This window comes from Phaseolus vulgaris, chromosome 8 (genome assembly GCF_000499845.2).
Source record: "Phaseolus vulgaris cultivar G19833 chromosome 8, P. vulgaris v2.0, whole genome shotgun sequence".
In the NCBI taxonomy this organism is placed as follows: Eukaryota; Viridiplantae; Streptophyta; class Magnoliopsida; order Fabales; family Fabaceae; genus Phaseolus; species Phaseolus vulgaris.
Window position 1 is genome coordinate 3,639,986 of NC_023752.2, and position 16,262 is coordinate 3,656,247.

Sequence of the window (16,262 nt, forward strand, 5' to 3'; positions counted from 1 at the left end):
CAATTCTCCTGTGAAATAATATATGTTGATACATATGTGTATTTGATGTTGATACATATGTGTATTTGATGTTGATACATCCATTATAACTATACTATAAAGCAATAAAAATCATAATTAAATATGATTTTTTAAAATAATTATAGTAAAATTAATAATTTCATAAATCTTAAAATTTATACTTTATAACGCATCAAATCCTTCCGGATATTTTATTATTTTAAATGAATTTGAGAGTTAATTTTAAGAGAGAGAAAAACTTGATCCAATAATTGTGTTCCTCTAAGGACTAAATCCTCGTAAGATGGTGTGTTTCGCCACCAACTTTGACTGTCATCGGAACAGCTGTTTCATTATTCATTACAGCGACAAATATCACGAAAATAATTTTTTTTAAGAAATTAGAAACAAAAAGTCATTGGTATTGGATTGGGGTCTTCTTCCACATTCTAAAGAAAAGGAAAATAAGAGTAATTCATAGGAAAAAAAATTCCCTTAATTTATCAAGATATTTATTTATTTTTGTATAAAACTCTTACAAGATGTCAAGTATTAAAATATTACTTTGGACTCCCACTACTTTTTAAAGCTAAAAAGTATATCTTTTCATTCTATAAGATGTTTTTATCTTTTTTATTTCTAGTTAAAGGCGAGATGTTAGATTCTCATAGACCACCATTCCAATTATGAGAGACAAGAAAGGTACTGTAAATTATTCATTGTGATGGCCCCAAGTTTGGATGAAATCCAGATTTATAAGTGCTACATTGATTTATGGTGATAATAGAAAATTGGGAGAAACCTCACTCCTGTTGTGTCTCTGCAGACTAATATTGAGTTTTGGTGGAAAACTTGTAAAGCATATAGTGCTTGTAAGGCTTTTCTGGGGTGACAATTGTTGAAGGGAAATTAGGACGATTCACTGAATCAGGGAAGGCTTGAGTCTCCAAACATAGTCCTGCATGAGCATTGTATACATACCCACCTTTCCCCTTCACATGCTTGACATAGTTACCAGTGTAAAACTGCAGACCGGGAGCATTCGTGTACAGCTCCATCACTCTTCCAGATTTCTTATCCTGCACTATAGCCGCTAGCTTCCTCTTTTTCCCCTTCTCAACATCCAGCACATAGTTGATGTCATAACCTTTGGTTTCAGCCAGCTGATTGATCCTGCTTCCAATAGTGTGTGGCTTAAGGAAATCATAAGCTGTTCCTTTTACATAACCAAATTTTCCAGTAGGAATGAGTTTGCTGTCAACAACTGTGATTTTGGAACCGAAGATCTGTACAACCTCATTCAGAATGTTGCCACTGTTTTGGCCTCCTAGGTTCCAGTAAGCATGGTTTGCCAAGTTCACTGGAGTTGGCTTGTTCAGAGCTTTTCCTTTCATAAGTATAACCAATTGGTTTTTCCCAGTTAAAATGTAGCTCACAGTCACAATCAAATCACCAGGGAATCCTGAAACACAAATATCAGTACTCCCATCTCTTTGTCAGAAATTATTTAGCTATCAAAGTGTACCGATTTGACTCAATCACCAAAAATAAGCTCATTCAAGTTGTTGATGAGAAATTCAACTGCTGTTATTCCAACAAAGCAATGATCTATTGTACGTGTACAAGTAATTTCAATCGTAAATTTTCTCATCAACCAAGAATAAATGGTTCACTTTACTGATCTTTTATTTTAATCATTTAGAAGCAATGAAAATAATGGTAGCTATGAAGTACCTTCTTCACCATCAACGCTGTGGTAACTGAAAGTAATACTAGGACTCGGACCTTCCTTTTGATACCTCTCCACTTTCCAAAGAACATCACTAAATCCTCTGGATCCACCTGATACATAGGACAGGCAAAGCACTCTGAGGTGTAGTGCTGAATGGAGTATACAACAACTATGGTATAAATTCTTTGCTAAGGTCTTTTTTCACTTATGTTAAACATACCATGAAGTGTATTGTTTCCTTCATTAGCAACCAATTTGTAATGTGTTCCATTTAGAGTAAACTGAGCTCCTCCAATTCTGTTAGCAACCCGGCCAACAGTAGCACCAAAATATGTTGAATCACTCTGCAAACAGTTTGGCATGCAATAACTTGGTCACAATTTATCCACTATATATGAGAGATCTTAGGAGGAAACAAAAAGAACAAACTTTGTTCTATATCAATCATGTGTTTGGTAGGGTTAAGAGGAAAGCAAAATGAAAATTGAATTGAAAAGAAAGTACAAATGTTTGTAGTTCTTCACAACTCTAACTTCAACCAAGTAACTTCTATAGATTTAGTACCCTGAGCCTCAAATGGCGTGAGATGTTTAAGGCCACACGTGCATCACGTGACTTGTGGCCATGTTTTTCCCAACTCTATAGATAAGGGCCACTTCACCCACTACCCGTGTAGTGCGTCCTTTTTCTACGTTATCAGAAGAATAATTACTTTTGGAAACTTCCAACGTGCTTCACTGCCTTTCTATTTACCCTTTGATGATTTTCTATGAAATTGTTTGTAACCAATACTAATATGTATTCAAATATATTCTCCGTCTTAAATTATTATAATTTTACTCAATAATAATATTAAACATAACTGCAATCATTATATTATTTAACCAAAAGAACAAGGTAGTATTATTTTAGTTATGTTTGGCCATTAGTGCAACCAATGATTATACGTGAACATCATTGCAACACAATATTTCAGGGGATCGCACAAGGCCTTCATCATTTCGTGAGTTCCAACCTACACCTCTTCAATGCAACACTCAACACACCTTTCTAAACTTGTCATTACTTGTATGCTACTTTTCTTCAGCACATGCAGGAGAAGCTTCACTTCTAGAATTTTAATTTTTAATATTAAAATTTTATCTACAATCTTAAAACAACAAATAATTTAAAAGGAATAAAAAATTAAATAATATAAGCTAAAACTTTTTAGGTGCAGCGGATCAAGGTAAATATTATGTATATATAGATATATATAAGTATGTATGTAGAAATGTCAAAGTAGAAACAAGTAGAAAAGGGTCATTGAAAATTATAAAACGCAACCCTTTTCTTTATTCAAGAATTGACTTACACGTGGACCCTTAATTCAATGAGCTGACACACACTTCAAAGCTATCTTGATATTAGAAATTTCTTAATAGGTCTTCAAACCAAAATAATAATATTATTCTTTAAATTATTTAAAAAAGAAAAATATTTTCTGATAGTTTTAAATTATCTTAATTTAATATCAGGAATTTTTTATTAAAGTGGTCCAATAAAAAAAATTAATTGTTGCTTTAAATATTTTAAAATAGTTCAATATATTACTAAAAAGTTAAACCTAAAAATAACAGGTTAATATTTGGTGAATAATGGAGTGGAGACAGCGACAGAGTATACTCCAAATCTTAGCCAGCCAAGCATTTTTGTGAAACCTAAATATTCATAGCTATCACATGTTTTGAATAAATCCAAGTTGTTGAACACGAGAATATTGTAGCTTTGCAGAAGAAAAGAAACCACATGAGGTAAGAAAGTCTGAAATCACAATAATCAACAAACACAGCAGAGAGGAGACTCACAGTGTAATCCTTAACAGAATCGTATCCAAGAACAACATCACCCAACTTTCCTGAACACAGAGACAGACAAATAAGGAAATTGAAGAAGGAAAAACCATGATTTGAAGTTTTGAGCAGTGAATTATACCATTCCTATCAGGAAGCAGGAGGGACACAATTGATGCACCCCAGTTGGTGACCTTCAAAGAAAGTTCACCTTTCTTGAGCTGAAAGATTCTTATGTTTTCCTTCTCAACAACAGAGCAATTGGCAAAGCCAGAAGCTGCTAAGATGAGACACAGCAGCAAGACAAAGATCTTGGTCATTTTTCTTGCACAGGAATTTGGTATGAAGCAAGGATGAGAAGAAGAGATTATAATGTGTTAAGAAGAAGAGAAAGGAAGAACGAAGGAGTGAATAGGAGAAATGAAAGACAGTGGGTGAGAGTGTCACAAACCACTTTACTGTTTTCAGCTTAAGAGCAGAGTTTATGTGATACTCTGACTAGGCTTGTTGTTGGGCCCAGTGGACCCGTAGCTATTAATTTCTCCTCGCCCCAAGTCAATGAATTTATATCTTTCTCTTTTAAGGTTATCTTTTCAACATCTAAACATTATTTAATTAAACTTTGGATTAAATTAAAATTATATTATCTTAAATATAAAATCATAAAAATGGAAAACCCAAAATAAAGAATTACAAATTAAAATAGGATTTCAATTTAATCCTTTTTACATGATAACACAATTTAAAAGAATACAATGATATCCTACACTATCACAAGAAAAAATAAATTCATAGAAGATGTCTAGAAAAAAAATTCATAATCAGAGTACATAGAGTTAAAACTCAACATTTTTCCAAAAAAAAAAACTAGTTAACAGATGAATTTATATTTACATTTTGTCGCAAAAAGAATAAAATAAATTAAAAACAATACTTCAAAAATTATTTTAACCCGTATACAAAACTTATATTTATAGATTTGGGGTTTTGTTAAGTTTAACTTTGAATGCAAACAAAACTTGAATCAAATGAACTTTAATGTTGTATATAATTAAATTAAATATATTTTATAAATATTATTCTGTTTTTATAGGTAGGAATGGAACATATATTAAAAATATTAGAACAACGTGTCTTGCTTAATTAATCGAGTTAGATTCCTTGTTTTTATCAAGGTTTGAAAACTTTTGGTTTTTACTTCAATAATTAATTGTCTATAAAGCTAAATAAGAATGTTTTTTGGGTCCATGCTAAATTTGAACAGGCCTAAAACTTTTGACCAAGGAAGAAAAGAGAAGAAAAAGAAAGGGCTAAAACCTGCTTCCAAATTTAGAATATGATTGTTTCTGGACTGTTTCTTCCTGCACCTCCATACCTTCTTCTCTTACCTCCATAAATTTTTGAATTTTTAAAAATACCCCTTTATAATATTCTAAATTACATAATTTAGAAATTATTTTTCAAATTTATAATTAGCTTCTGGATTATATAATCTGAAAGTTTTTTTTCATATGCATGATTACTTTCTGAATTACATAATCCAGAAGTTTTATTTAGCTTTCAGATTATGGAATCTGGAAGTCTTTTTTCAAATGAGTTTCCGGATTACATAATCCAGAAACTACTCTATGGGAGTGACACAAGAAGTATAAAAATGTATTTTCATATTTTGTTTGGAGGTGGCAGAAGAAGATATGGAGGTGCAGGAAGAAAGAGTCTTGTTTCTGGTATGAAACCTTTGAGCTGCTACGCCCACTGTTTTAAAAAATGTATCAGAATTTCCGAATGACTATTTTTCCCTGCACCCACATAATTTCTTGGCGCACCCCCATAATTTTCAAAATAACCATTTTACCTTTTTTTTTCAGAATGTGTTATTGTGAATGAGTTTTCCAGAATAAATTTTCTGGAATAATATTTTTCCACAACCATTTTTTATCTTCTTCTCCTCTGTAGTGTTTTTCCTTTTTTGCAATGGTGATGGTGCAGCAACGGCGGCATCCGTGGAGTGCAGGTTGAAAAAGGGTGTTACAGGAAGCAAAATCCTTTATAAGTTAGACTTCGGTCCAAATGTCAAATATTGGGCTACACACAAACATCTACATGTTGATGTAGGGCTGCTTCTTCCTGCACCTCCATACCTTCTTCTCTCACCTCCATATATTTTCGTAATTCCAAAAATGCCCCTCTGTAATATTCCGGATTACATAATCCGAAAATCATTTTTCAAATTTGTAATTAGCTTCCGGATTATATAATCCGGAAGTCTTTTTTCATATGCATGATTACTTTCCGGATTACATAATCTGGAAGTCTTTTTTAACTTCCGGATTATGTAATCCGGAAGTCTTTTTTCAAATGCGTTTTCAGATTACATAATCCGGAAGCTATTCTATGGGGGTGGCACAAGAAGGATAAAATTGTATTTTCATGTTGGGTATGGAGGTACCAGAAGAAGATATGGAGGAAGAAACAGTCTTGATGTAGATATCAAAATCTATATATATTTACACAGTTACAAAAACCTATTCACACACTATTGCGAATTTAAAGATAAGCAATAATGGTAGCATATAATAGGTGTGATTTAACATCCAAATTAACATAAGGGCATTTCAATATAAGATTGAGAAAATAGCATTACAAAGTATAGTTTCTTGTTGTTGTGCCCATCTTATTCACAGATAAACACCATAAAACATGATATCAAATGGCCACAGAATTTTTACTTAGACACAAAAGGCAAGAAGCGAAGTTCCAGCAGTAAAATTTCCAAGATTCAATCCAATGCCTACCTTGTATCCATTTCCAACATATATGCACCCATCACTCACAGACATGCCACCATACACTGTTGATCCAGTCTCATATGACCATACAATATTGCCACTCTCAGCGTTCATTGCATAAATAGCTCCTTTTGAATCTACGGATCCTGCAAACACAATGCCATTAGCTACAGTAACAGGACCATAAGCATTCGCATTACTAGGGTTTTCTGTGGACCACAAGATCTTCCCACTCTTTCCCTCCATTGCAACCCACCCTCCTGTTCTCGTAGTCTTGTTCGATGGTCTAAGAGTGAAGTTCTTGCCATCCGAATTAACAATGTTAGTATATACTCTTTCTTCATCAGTGGCTGCTCCCCATGTTCCACCTCCTGCAACTCCTCCGGGTCCAGCTTCCTACACAGATCAATGTTTTCAATGTTATAATCATGCATAAATAAATACTAAGGTTTTGAATATTCTTAATGGTTTAAGATCCTAACCGTAGACCAAATCAGCTTGCCGTCATGACGGTGCAAAGCCCAAGTAAAACCACTCTTTTGAACAGCAACAACAACATCTTGTTTTGTTTTGTTGACATGAATTGTGAGCATCATTGGTGCCTCTCCAAAATCAGCATCTGGGTTAGGACCAGGTGGACAATTAGGTGTTGACAAATTGCGGCATGAAAGGAGCCACACATCATACCCTCCCAATTGGTGGTACCATTTGATTTTTCCATCATCCAAGTCAAGTGCAAGGAAGGAATCAGAGTGATTGTCTGGCTCAACACACTGATCAGGATGAGTGGGTTGTGTTGCATTGTTTTCTCTTTCTTGACATTCAAGTATGTTCAAAGGGGCAGAATACAAGTTTCCAGTGGCAATATATATATGGTTCCTTGATGCATCAATGGAAGGGCTACTTCCCCATATAGCTGCTCCAGCATATTCTCCTTTTTTTCCATTATTATCAGGTAGCATGAAGGTTTGCCACAAAATCACACCAGATTTAATATCTAGCTTTGAGAAGCTTCCTCGAAAGGTGCAACATTCTTCAGATGTGATAATTTCTTCTAGTGAAGATGTCCCGACATAGTAAGCCCTGTATAGATGAACAACTTCACTGCAATCACTACTTGTACATTGAATTTTTTTAAGGTGGTTTTATGTGTCTGTTTGTCATCATTTTCTTTATATAAATGACACTTCAAAGTTACTTGTCTGTATCCTTTCATTATTCCTGGAAGTAAATCTAGCTCTTTTCCAACAAAATTCATATATAGGATAGGCATTTTTTTTCCATTCAGGATTACCCTAAATATCTTATTAAGAATTATGAAATGAAGTATAATAATAATTATTGATTGAAAACAATATAACAATTGAAATTATAATTAATTTTAATTCAGTCTTCACGTATATATCTTTAATTTATCATGACTTTTATTTATTGACTGAGTATTTTTTTTCTATTAAATTTTTATACTCGCCTTTCATATATAAATGCAAAACATTTTTACTAGTATTGTTTCATGTAGAGTATTTTTGCTTGGATTAAGATGCCATCTTCTTTCTCTAATCTACTAAATATTTTAAAAATCTTGATGTACAATTATAATCATGTACATCACACTTTTAATTATTGCATATTATTTTTAATTTTAAAATCTAAAATATATACTTAAATAAGTATTTAATATTATAAAATGTTTTGATAAATAAAGGTATCGTGGTGTAGTTGGTTATCACGTCAGTCTAACACACTGAAGGTCTCCGGTTCGAGTCCGGGCGACGCCAATTTTGTTTTCTTTTAGACATATAAAAAATAATAATTGAAAATGAGATTTTTTTTAAAAATGTTTTGATAAGTAATTCAAGCAAAATTTTAAAATTATAAAAAAAAATTGTGTATGTCAAACAAAAATTTAAATTACTTCCAAATTAAAATTTTTAAAATAGAGATCCAGAATTTCATGTGACATATGGAATAGTAAACCAAAATTGGAAATATTCGCTTTATGAATTGGATTTATTCAGAGAAAAGCTATAAGTTAATTGATTCAATCTCAGAAATGTTATTATTTTAGAAATCACTCAATCAATTTGAAATTTAAATGAAGATTCTATTCTAACATATATTAAATAGTTTAATAATTCACTCTAAAACATATTAAATAGTTTAATAATTAGTTGCAACAATATTTAATATCTCTATATATATAAGAAAAACATTTTTTCCTCACGTGAAAAGGACTTTAATCTACTTACTTTTCACTTACAAATTAAGCCTGGTTTAATATGCAAAGTTAAACTCTAAAACGGTAAAACCTTGCTTAATATGATTACAATGGTTGTAAAATGTCAACCTATGAAATAAGATAGTGGACTTTGATATATTTTTTGGAAAGACAATAATAGACTCAAATTATATCAAGGTCGACGACTTGTAAATACTTTACATATAAATCAATTTAATAATACTACAGTTACTATTACTATTATTGTTATAATAATAATAGTTATATTATAAATTATTTTATTATTATTATTTTATTATAGATTGATAAACTAAATCTTAAATATTCCTCAAATTTCCTTAAAGTCAACATTTCTAACTAAATAGGTTTTGAAAATGAGTTGACTTCACTTATTCATATAATATGATTGATATATGCTGAAGTCATACAAGCTTTGAGCAGGTCTATGTATTATTTTTATATGCTAAGATGAAAAGGCTAAGGCTGAAAAGAAGAGAATTGTTATGGTATTCACATAAATTTAACGGTTTTGGTATTTTAGGTAAATGTAGAAATGAAGATAAAAGAAATTTGGAGATCCACGTCGACTAGAGATTAAGACATTTCATTGTATATAAGTGGATGCAATGGGGTTGAGTTAGGCTTAAAGTCCATTTTGTAATATGTAATATGGTATCAGAGCCATTTCGAAGCCATTTTGAGTCTATCCTAGCGAGTGTTTGTTAGACTTATCAGACCACCCGCTATCGGACCGTTATAGGACGGTGCAAACCTCAACCCATGAACCCAATTTTATGGGGTTGAGTTAGGCTTAAAGTTCAGTTTGTAATAAGTTAATTTGTGAAACAAAACCACTTGAATTAGGTTATAGAATTTGGGTGAAAAGAAAGAACTGACCCTTTGTAGTAGGTTCCAGACATGGTGATAATACTTGAGTTATGGCTGTCCAAACGTGTCTTCCAAACTAATTCTCCTGTTGATCTTTTCACAGCAATAACAACTGCAGGACCATATATTCCAACCACCAGAAGATCATCTTCTGCTATAGTTGGTGTTGCTCTTGCCACTGTCCAGTTAACACCTGCCACAAACCCTGTTGCACTTAGCTTCGTTAGATTCTGCAAGTTCTGCCTCCACACCAGAGATCCATCTTGTGTTCTCACCGCAAAAATGTCTCCATTCCACGATGGAAAGTAGAGTATGCCATCAAAAATAGCTGGAGTTGCAGTTATGTCTTTGCCTGCGTTGAACTTCCACTTCAAACTTAAGTTGGAAACAGTTTCAACGCTGATCTTGTGCTCCATGCTGGCATATCTTCTGTTGAATATATCCCCACCATGGTTTAACCAGTTTTCTGTGTTTTCTGTTGAGCTGAATATGTCCTAAAACCAATCAACAATAGCCTAAGTAGTTAGTGATTAAAATCAATATAGCAGGAAACAAAATTAAAGTTAGTATGGCAGCTCTTACATCAGAACCTTCGGATAATGAACATGTTAGCAGACATATTAGAAGCATGGAAATTATAAAACAGGTGATTTGCTCGAATTGTGCCATGATGTTATGAAGTTGGAGATGCACTGTATAAGTGTGTAATTGTAACCTTCAGGACTTTCCAACAGCATTTGGATATATGAATGTATGAATGAATGTGTAGTTATTATTTTATTATGATATGACAGGGAGAATAATTTAGTTTTGTTTTACCTTGTCAATGGGGCGGCTTTTATTTGAGTTTAAGGAAATGTTTTTAAGTTTAAGAAAATGTTACTTTATAATAAAATACACCTCTCATCTCTAATCAGGGGACATGTTGGTGCTGTAGGAGAGGTTCCTAGGGAGAGCTCCTTGTTGGCACTCATGCTAGACTGTGACAAAGAGGTGCCTATGCAGAAGGAAGTTTTGTAGCAGTTATAACAGCTCACAAAGTGCTACAGCGGTGGGGTAGAATCACGCCATTATATGAAGATGTATCAGTGCTGTGTAGAGGCTTGAGATGGGGAGAAATATGGCAGAGTTTAATTAGGGAAAAGTGCTGTTCTGTTTTTATCTGCTGCAAAATGAATCTGCAAGGAAATTGTTAATGTTGGTCCTGCTCTAAGGACTTCATGTTTAATCTGCATTGGGAACAACTTTATCTATGTAAAGGTTGAACATCAATGAAATGTTTCCTTAATTTTATTTATTTTTTCTGATAAAAAAAACAACTCTCATCTTTTTATTATGACTCTACATTCCAGCAACCAAACAATAATAATTTTTTCAGTTATAATCTGATATTTGTCAACTGATCAACTCTTTATGTTATAGGAGGCCTTTTGGTGCATATTGCTCTGGTTTATTCACTTATCCTCAATAAAAACCAGGTAAAATATCCTTATAAAAGTGACTAATACAATTCTCCTAATCCCTTTAAGATAAATACTTTGTAGATATTGATTCTTTAAAGTCATTTATTTAAAATAACCATCCATTTAAACACTTTTTTAAAAGACTACATGGATTAGAGAAACAACAAGGTTTGAGTTCTGAAGTAGTATGATAGTTATTATTTTGATATTTTAGACGAGTAATTCTTATATAATCATCTATTTATAATTTTGATTTGTATATGAATTAGAACATTATTGATAGTGTTTCTTATTTATATATAGTTAATATTATTATAAGAAAAAAATTGTTTGAATCGGTAGGATAATTAAGAAAAACAAAATACTTTTTCTATTTAAAATTGCTTCAAATATATTAATTAAGGACCTAAATTCTAAATTAAGATAGAATATTTGTCTGAGTCAATCTAGATATTTATTGGTCTCTGACTCATTCATTGTTTTTTCCGAAAATAAAGGATTAATACGTTATTAGTGCTTAATTTTATATGCATTGCTTTGTCTTTTCACGCTAAAACACAAACTTCTATGAAGTCAGGGCTTACTCTATATGGTGATGTTTGCGGTGAAGTCACCTTAAGATCATGCTATTTTGTATAAAATTCAGAGTTTGTTGAACTAAACAAAGAAAGTTTAAACATCTTTTAAAACTATCATATTCAACTTTTAACCTGTGTGATGGTAATGCAGAATAGTCTATGCAGTTTTGATGTTGAAAAGTGCTGCTCTGGGGGCAGCAGAACTAGTTTGGTGTGAAGGTGTTGAATCTTTAGATTTTACTAGCCAAGGTTTCCAGCAGATAAAAAAGAGGGAGTTTTTGAAGGGGTCCAAACAAGGGAGAAGGTAGCAGAGGTTGCTAGCAGAATGAAGGTAATGTTGTAGGCATTGTAGAAAGGACTTTGGTGCATAGATGGTCTTGAGCTGCAACTTTGTTCTTTCCCTGGGAAGGTTGCAAAGGAAGATCAGGCAGAAGCAATCGTATCTATTTGGAGCAGGAGTATAAGGAAGTTGTAATCTATGCTTATGAGAAGGATTGCAGTAAGAATTTCCTGGGAGAAAACTTGTTTTAGTAATATGGAAAGTGGAAGCTGTTAATCACGGTTTATGCAAGATAAGTTTAATAATGGTGGTGAGCAGAAAGTGGCAGCTGTTACTCACGGTCATAATCTTGATGACTGACTTTTTACTATAAGTGCACCACTTTTGTCAGAAATAATAATTGTTTTTAAGGACGGATCCAAGGAACAATAAATTATCAAGTACAATATTCACTAAATATAACAACATACCAATAAAAAGAGTTTAGAAGCAATTGTTTTAGCACTGATCAATAAGAAAACAAACAAAGAATTAGTTGCTTCAATTGAAAAAATAGGGATTAGGTTTCATCTCTCTCACTCTCACGTATTTATTTTGATTAGCATGTTAATATTGAGTTCTTTGATTGAAATTGATGCCCGTATAAAAATCATCTATATCGATTCCTCGCATATAAAATCCTTAAGAATGTCCCCTAACTATCAATCCCTCGCATAATTATAAGAACAACTTAGAACGAAAAACTTAGACCTTTAATGGCAATTAACATTTCAAGTTTATTCTTAGCACTCAATATGTTAAGTATTATTGTTTAGTTCCGAACCCTAAAAATACCTCTCGGTGAGATTTAAGATTATCAATTTGTCACGGAAAATTAAAAGTAAAACAACAATACCAATAATCAATCAAGAACTGAATATTAATATATAAAATATCATCTCAATACATAAGAGTTTGAGCAGATTACTCCCAATCTCAAAGGGTAGAATTAGCCACGCATACTTCTATCACCTTTCATTCTTCCAATTGGGTTACAATTCACACTCTATGGTGTTTTCCTCTCAATCTGGCACACTAGGGTTGAGCCTCTAACCCTCTATTTATCCTAGTTTTCTAGGGTTAGGTTGCTTCCTGTGTCGCGCTAATGGACTAAATGATAAAACATAAAAAAAGCTCAATCTTTCTTTGCATATTTTTCCATTCTGGGACCTTCCAGCTTTATCTTTTTAGCTCATTATTCTCCTTTATCCCAAATATTCAATCTTCCATAGAAATCTGCAATTAACACCCAATTTGGGAATAAAATGCTTTTATTCAAACAAAACTCATAAAAATGTAAAAAGGTATAAATTCATAAATTATGGATTATTTTATATATAAATTAACAATAAATCCTCATAAATGTCTAGATTTTAATATGAAATATTACTGAAATTAACACTTATATCAGTTTTATAAGAGAAAAGAGAATCTGAAGTGGTGTTAAAGTAGTAGGGACTAAGGAGGAATCATGATCTATGAGCAGTGTCAATGCTAATCTGCAATTGGTCTCACAACCACAGCAGTTCCAATGAATGATGATGTGATGGAAGTGTTCTTATGCAGATATGCAGTGCTGCATAATTATGTGTGTTTATGCTTTTGGCTGCTGCAAAAGCAACTTTTTTTGGAGCTGGAGTAGAAGGAAGAGGAAAAGCTAATGTGAAGGATTACAGTGATTTTCATGGGAGAAATTTGGTGCAGTGATGATGAATGAGGTAGCTGTTTTTCACGGTCAATGCAAAACCTTGGTATGATTACCTGTAGCCAAATTCTCAGATAAATGCTTAGTCACTTCAGCCGCACCTTCTTTTCTGCCACCCCACCAATTTATGAATGAAGGTGTTGATTTTGATATGGTTGAAGGAGCTAAGACTGCTAATAATCCAGCTAAGGGTGCTTTGAGTAAAGTAATATAACACACTGATGAGAACAAAGAAATCCGCCAATGCTGCTTTCAAAAAATTCACCACCATTCATTTGGCAAAAAAAACAAAGTATCATCTTAATATTGAAGCATATTTACTATAACCTTCTTACGTCCAATCTTCAAACTATCAATCATACCAAGTTCGTCAGCGTTCTTAGAGACTTCTGCTAGACCTTCCGCCACAATAAGAAACAAGAAAGGAGCGAGATGATCTCCTTGTCTCAATCCCTTCATTGGAGAAAATTTCTTGGTCGGGGCTCCCATTAATAAGAACAGATACCAAAACTTATTCCATACAAGAGTTAATCCAAAGGACCCACTTATCGCAGAATCCAAGTCTTCCAAGCATATAGTAGATAAAATCTCACTTCACTGAATCGTATGTCTTCTCGTAATCAACCTTGAAGAAAACACAACTCTTCTTCATCCTCTTAGCCTCCTCAAGAACTTTATTAGCGACTAGAACACTGTCCATTAAACCCCTTCCTTCAAGAAAAGTCAATTGTCTAGAATAAATGACCTTTCGTAACACCCTTTTCAACCTTATGGAAAGAAGCTTAGATATAATCTTGTACATGCATCCAACCAGAGAGATGCGTCTGAATTCACTAAGCGTTTGGAGATTCTCTGACTTAGGAACCAAGCAAATAAAGGAAGTGTTTGACCCCCTAGGCCAAGAACCAGATAAAGCAAAGTCCTATACCGCCAGAAAAATATCTTGGTTAACCAAATCCCAATTTTGTTTAATGAAATTGAAATTAAAATCATCCGGACCTGGACTCTTCGAACTATCTCAACTCCAAACTGCATTCTTAATTTCCTCTTCAGAAAAAGAGTCAACCAACATCTCGTTATCTGATTCAGATATAGATTTAAAAAATACATTGTCCAACCAAACATGTGGCCCATGAGCTTCATAGAATCTAATCTTGAAAAATTCTTTGACTTTATCCTTGACCACAATCTTTATCCTCACACCAACGATCATTAATGAACATACCATTAAAACTATTTCTTACTCTTCTACACACAACAACTGAATGAAAAAATTTAGTATTTAAATCACTTGAAGTATATGATTGTCGTGGATTCTATCACATTAATTATCACAATTTTTTTTTTCAATATTTTGTGATGTATATTTTGTTGACCTTACAAATATTTATTTCTAATTCACTTTTGTGACAAAGTTTTAAAAATAACATGTTTTTGTTATAAAGTTTGTAACAAATATATCATTTTCAACTTTTTATCACTAAATATATCAATATTTATAAGGAACTAATTATAGTCACAAATAGTAGTAAATAATTGATTTTCTTTAATGTCATTTTTAACACTTTTCATAACTCAGATGTGAAAACTTATAGTAAATTTCTTTCCCATGGAACCATGTAGACCACAAGTGCAAATCCAAGGAAGCTGCCAAACACACATTAATTTTAGTATTGACATTCATCAATTTAGGCATGCATATTGAGTAAATCAATTTTGGGTACTCACATCAATTTTAGCACATATCATCAACTGGCACATTATTGAGTTAGGCATGGATTGACTCAAGATGTTTCACGTTAATTTTAGTATCATGGAAATTGATAATAAATTAATAGCTTTTTTTGTAAGATATCTTATCATTTTTATGAAATGTTAAATATTTGTTATTTTTCCTTAATAAATATTATGAATATGTGTTTTTTTATTATTAAATAATGATTTATATAAAATAATTAACAATAAAAGTAAATTTGGTACTTTCTCAGTTTTAAATAATTAATAACCACGAGTTGCATAAATAAACAAAGATGCATAAATTAGTGTACGTTATATGGGTAGTATTTACCTTTGTTTCAACATAAAAGTATAATAAAATGAGGAAGCAAATGAAAAATTGAAGATCGATTTAGGCTTCGGTTGTATACAAAATTAGAAGAGCTTTTTGTATAATAAGTTGTAATTTTTATGAAAAGAGGTTCATGCGTGAAGTCGTGCTTAATTACAAGTTTGATATGGCCTTGCTTCTATGGCTGACACCGTCACCCACCTTTTAACTAACCATCATACTAAATTGGCTAAATTTATACCTTAGGTTTTTTTATTTTTTTTATCTTTTGGTTTAAATTTAATTTACACTAAAAAAATATATTAAATAACAATTAAATTAGATAAAAATAATTAGTCATTATATTAATTAAAATAATACTATTTTAGAAATTAAAATATTATTTGTATCTAGAGTGTTTCCTATTTTTAATAACTTTTTATAAAATAATATTTAAATCGTTTAGTTATTAATATTTTATGTAATAAATAGTAAGTATGGTAGTTAATGGATAGATAACAATTTAAAAACTATTTTATAAATTTTTATTAACAATAGAAACTTCTCTGGATACCAATATTTCTTTAATTTATAAAATGATCTCTAATGTAGTGAAATAGTACTAATTATTTTTTTTAGTGTTAGTTGTTTTGAAAATTTATTAGGGGTA

At 32.0% G+C, this 16,262-nt stretch overlaps 2 protein-coding genes and 1 non-coding gene across 3 annotated transcripts; 1 reads left to right on the top strand and 2 right to left on the bottom strand.

Annotated features, from left to right (window-relative positions):
* Nucleotides 1–684: 684 nt before the first annotated feature.
* Nucleotides 685–4,024, bottom strand: LOC137824393 (uncharacterized). Its single transcript, XM_068630027.1, has 5 exons — nucleotides 3,707–4,024; nucleotides 3,580–3,629; nucleotides 1,953–2,076; nucleotides 1,735–1,842; nucleotides 685–1,462 (listed from the first exon to the last, which is right to left on the bottom strand). Exons 1-5 carry the CDS (start codon nucleotides 3,882–3,884, stop codon nucleotides 828–830), a joined length of 1,095 nt encoding a protein of 364 aa, XP_068486128.1. The 5' UTR covers nucleotides 3,885–4,024; the 3' UTR covers nucleotides 685–827.
* Nucleotides 4,025–6,118: 2,094 nt separating this feature from the next.
* On the bottom strand, nucleotides 6,119–10,251 carry LOC137824394 (uncharacterized). Its single transcript, XM_068630028.1, has 4 exons — nucleotides 10,063–10,251; nucleotides 9,490–9,974; nucleotides 6,836–7,436; nucleotides 6,119–6,749 (listed from the first exon to the last, which is right to left on the bottom strand). Exons 1-4 carry the CDS (start codon nucleotides 10,147–10,149, stop codon nucleotides 6,294–6,296), a joined length of 1,629 nt encoding a protein of 542 aa, XP_068486129.1. The 5' UTR covers nucleotides 10,150–10,251; the 3' UTR covers nucleotides 6,119–6,293.
* TRNAV-AAC (transfer RNA valine (anticodon AAC)) lies at nucleotides 8,058–8,131 on the top strand. The gene has a single exon. It is a non-coding gene; the product is annotated as a tRNA-Val (tRNA).
* Nucleotides 10,252–16,262: the final 6,011 nt, after the last annotated feature.

Coding starts and splice junctions, on each gene's coding strand:
- LOC137824393 (XM_068630027.1), bottom strand. CDS start 3,884: ATGACCAAGATCTTTGTCTTGCTGCTGTGTCTCATCTTAGCAGCTTCT. Junction 3,630..3,706: donor CCTGCTTCCTGATAGGAATG/GTATAATTCACT, acceptor CTCTGTGTTCAG/GAAAGTTGGGTGATGTTGTT. Junction 2,077..3,579: donor ATTCTGTTAAGGATTACACT/GTGAGTCTCCTC, acceptor AACTGTTTGCAG/AGTGATTCAACATATTTTGG.
- LOC137824394 (XM_068630028.1), bottom strand. CDS start 10,149: ATGGCACAATTCGAGCAAATCACCTGTTTTATAATTTCCATGCTTCTA. Junction 7,437..9,489: donor TCTGGAACCTACTACAAAGG/GTCAGTTCTTTC, acceptor TCATCTATACAG/GGCTTACTATGTCGGGACAT. Junction 6,750..6,835: donor GCAAGCTGATTTGGTCTACG/GTTAGGATCTTA, acceptor TGATCTGTGTAG/GAAGCTGGACCCGGAGGAGT.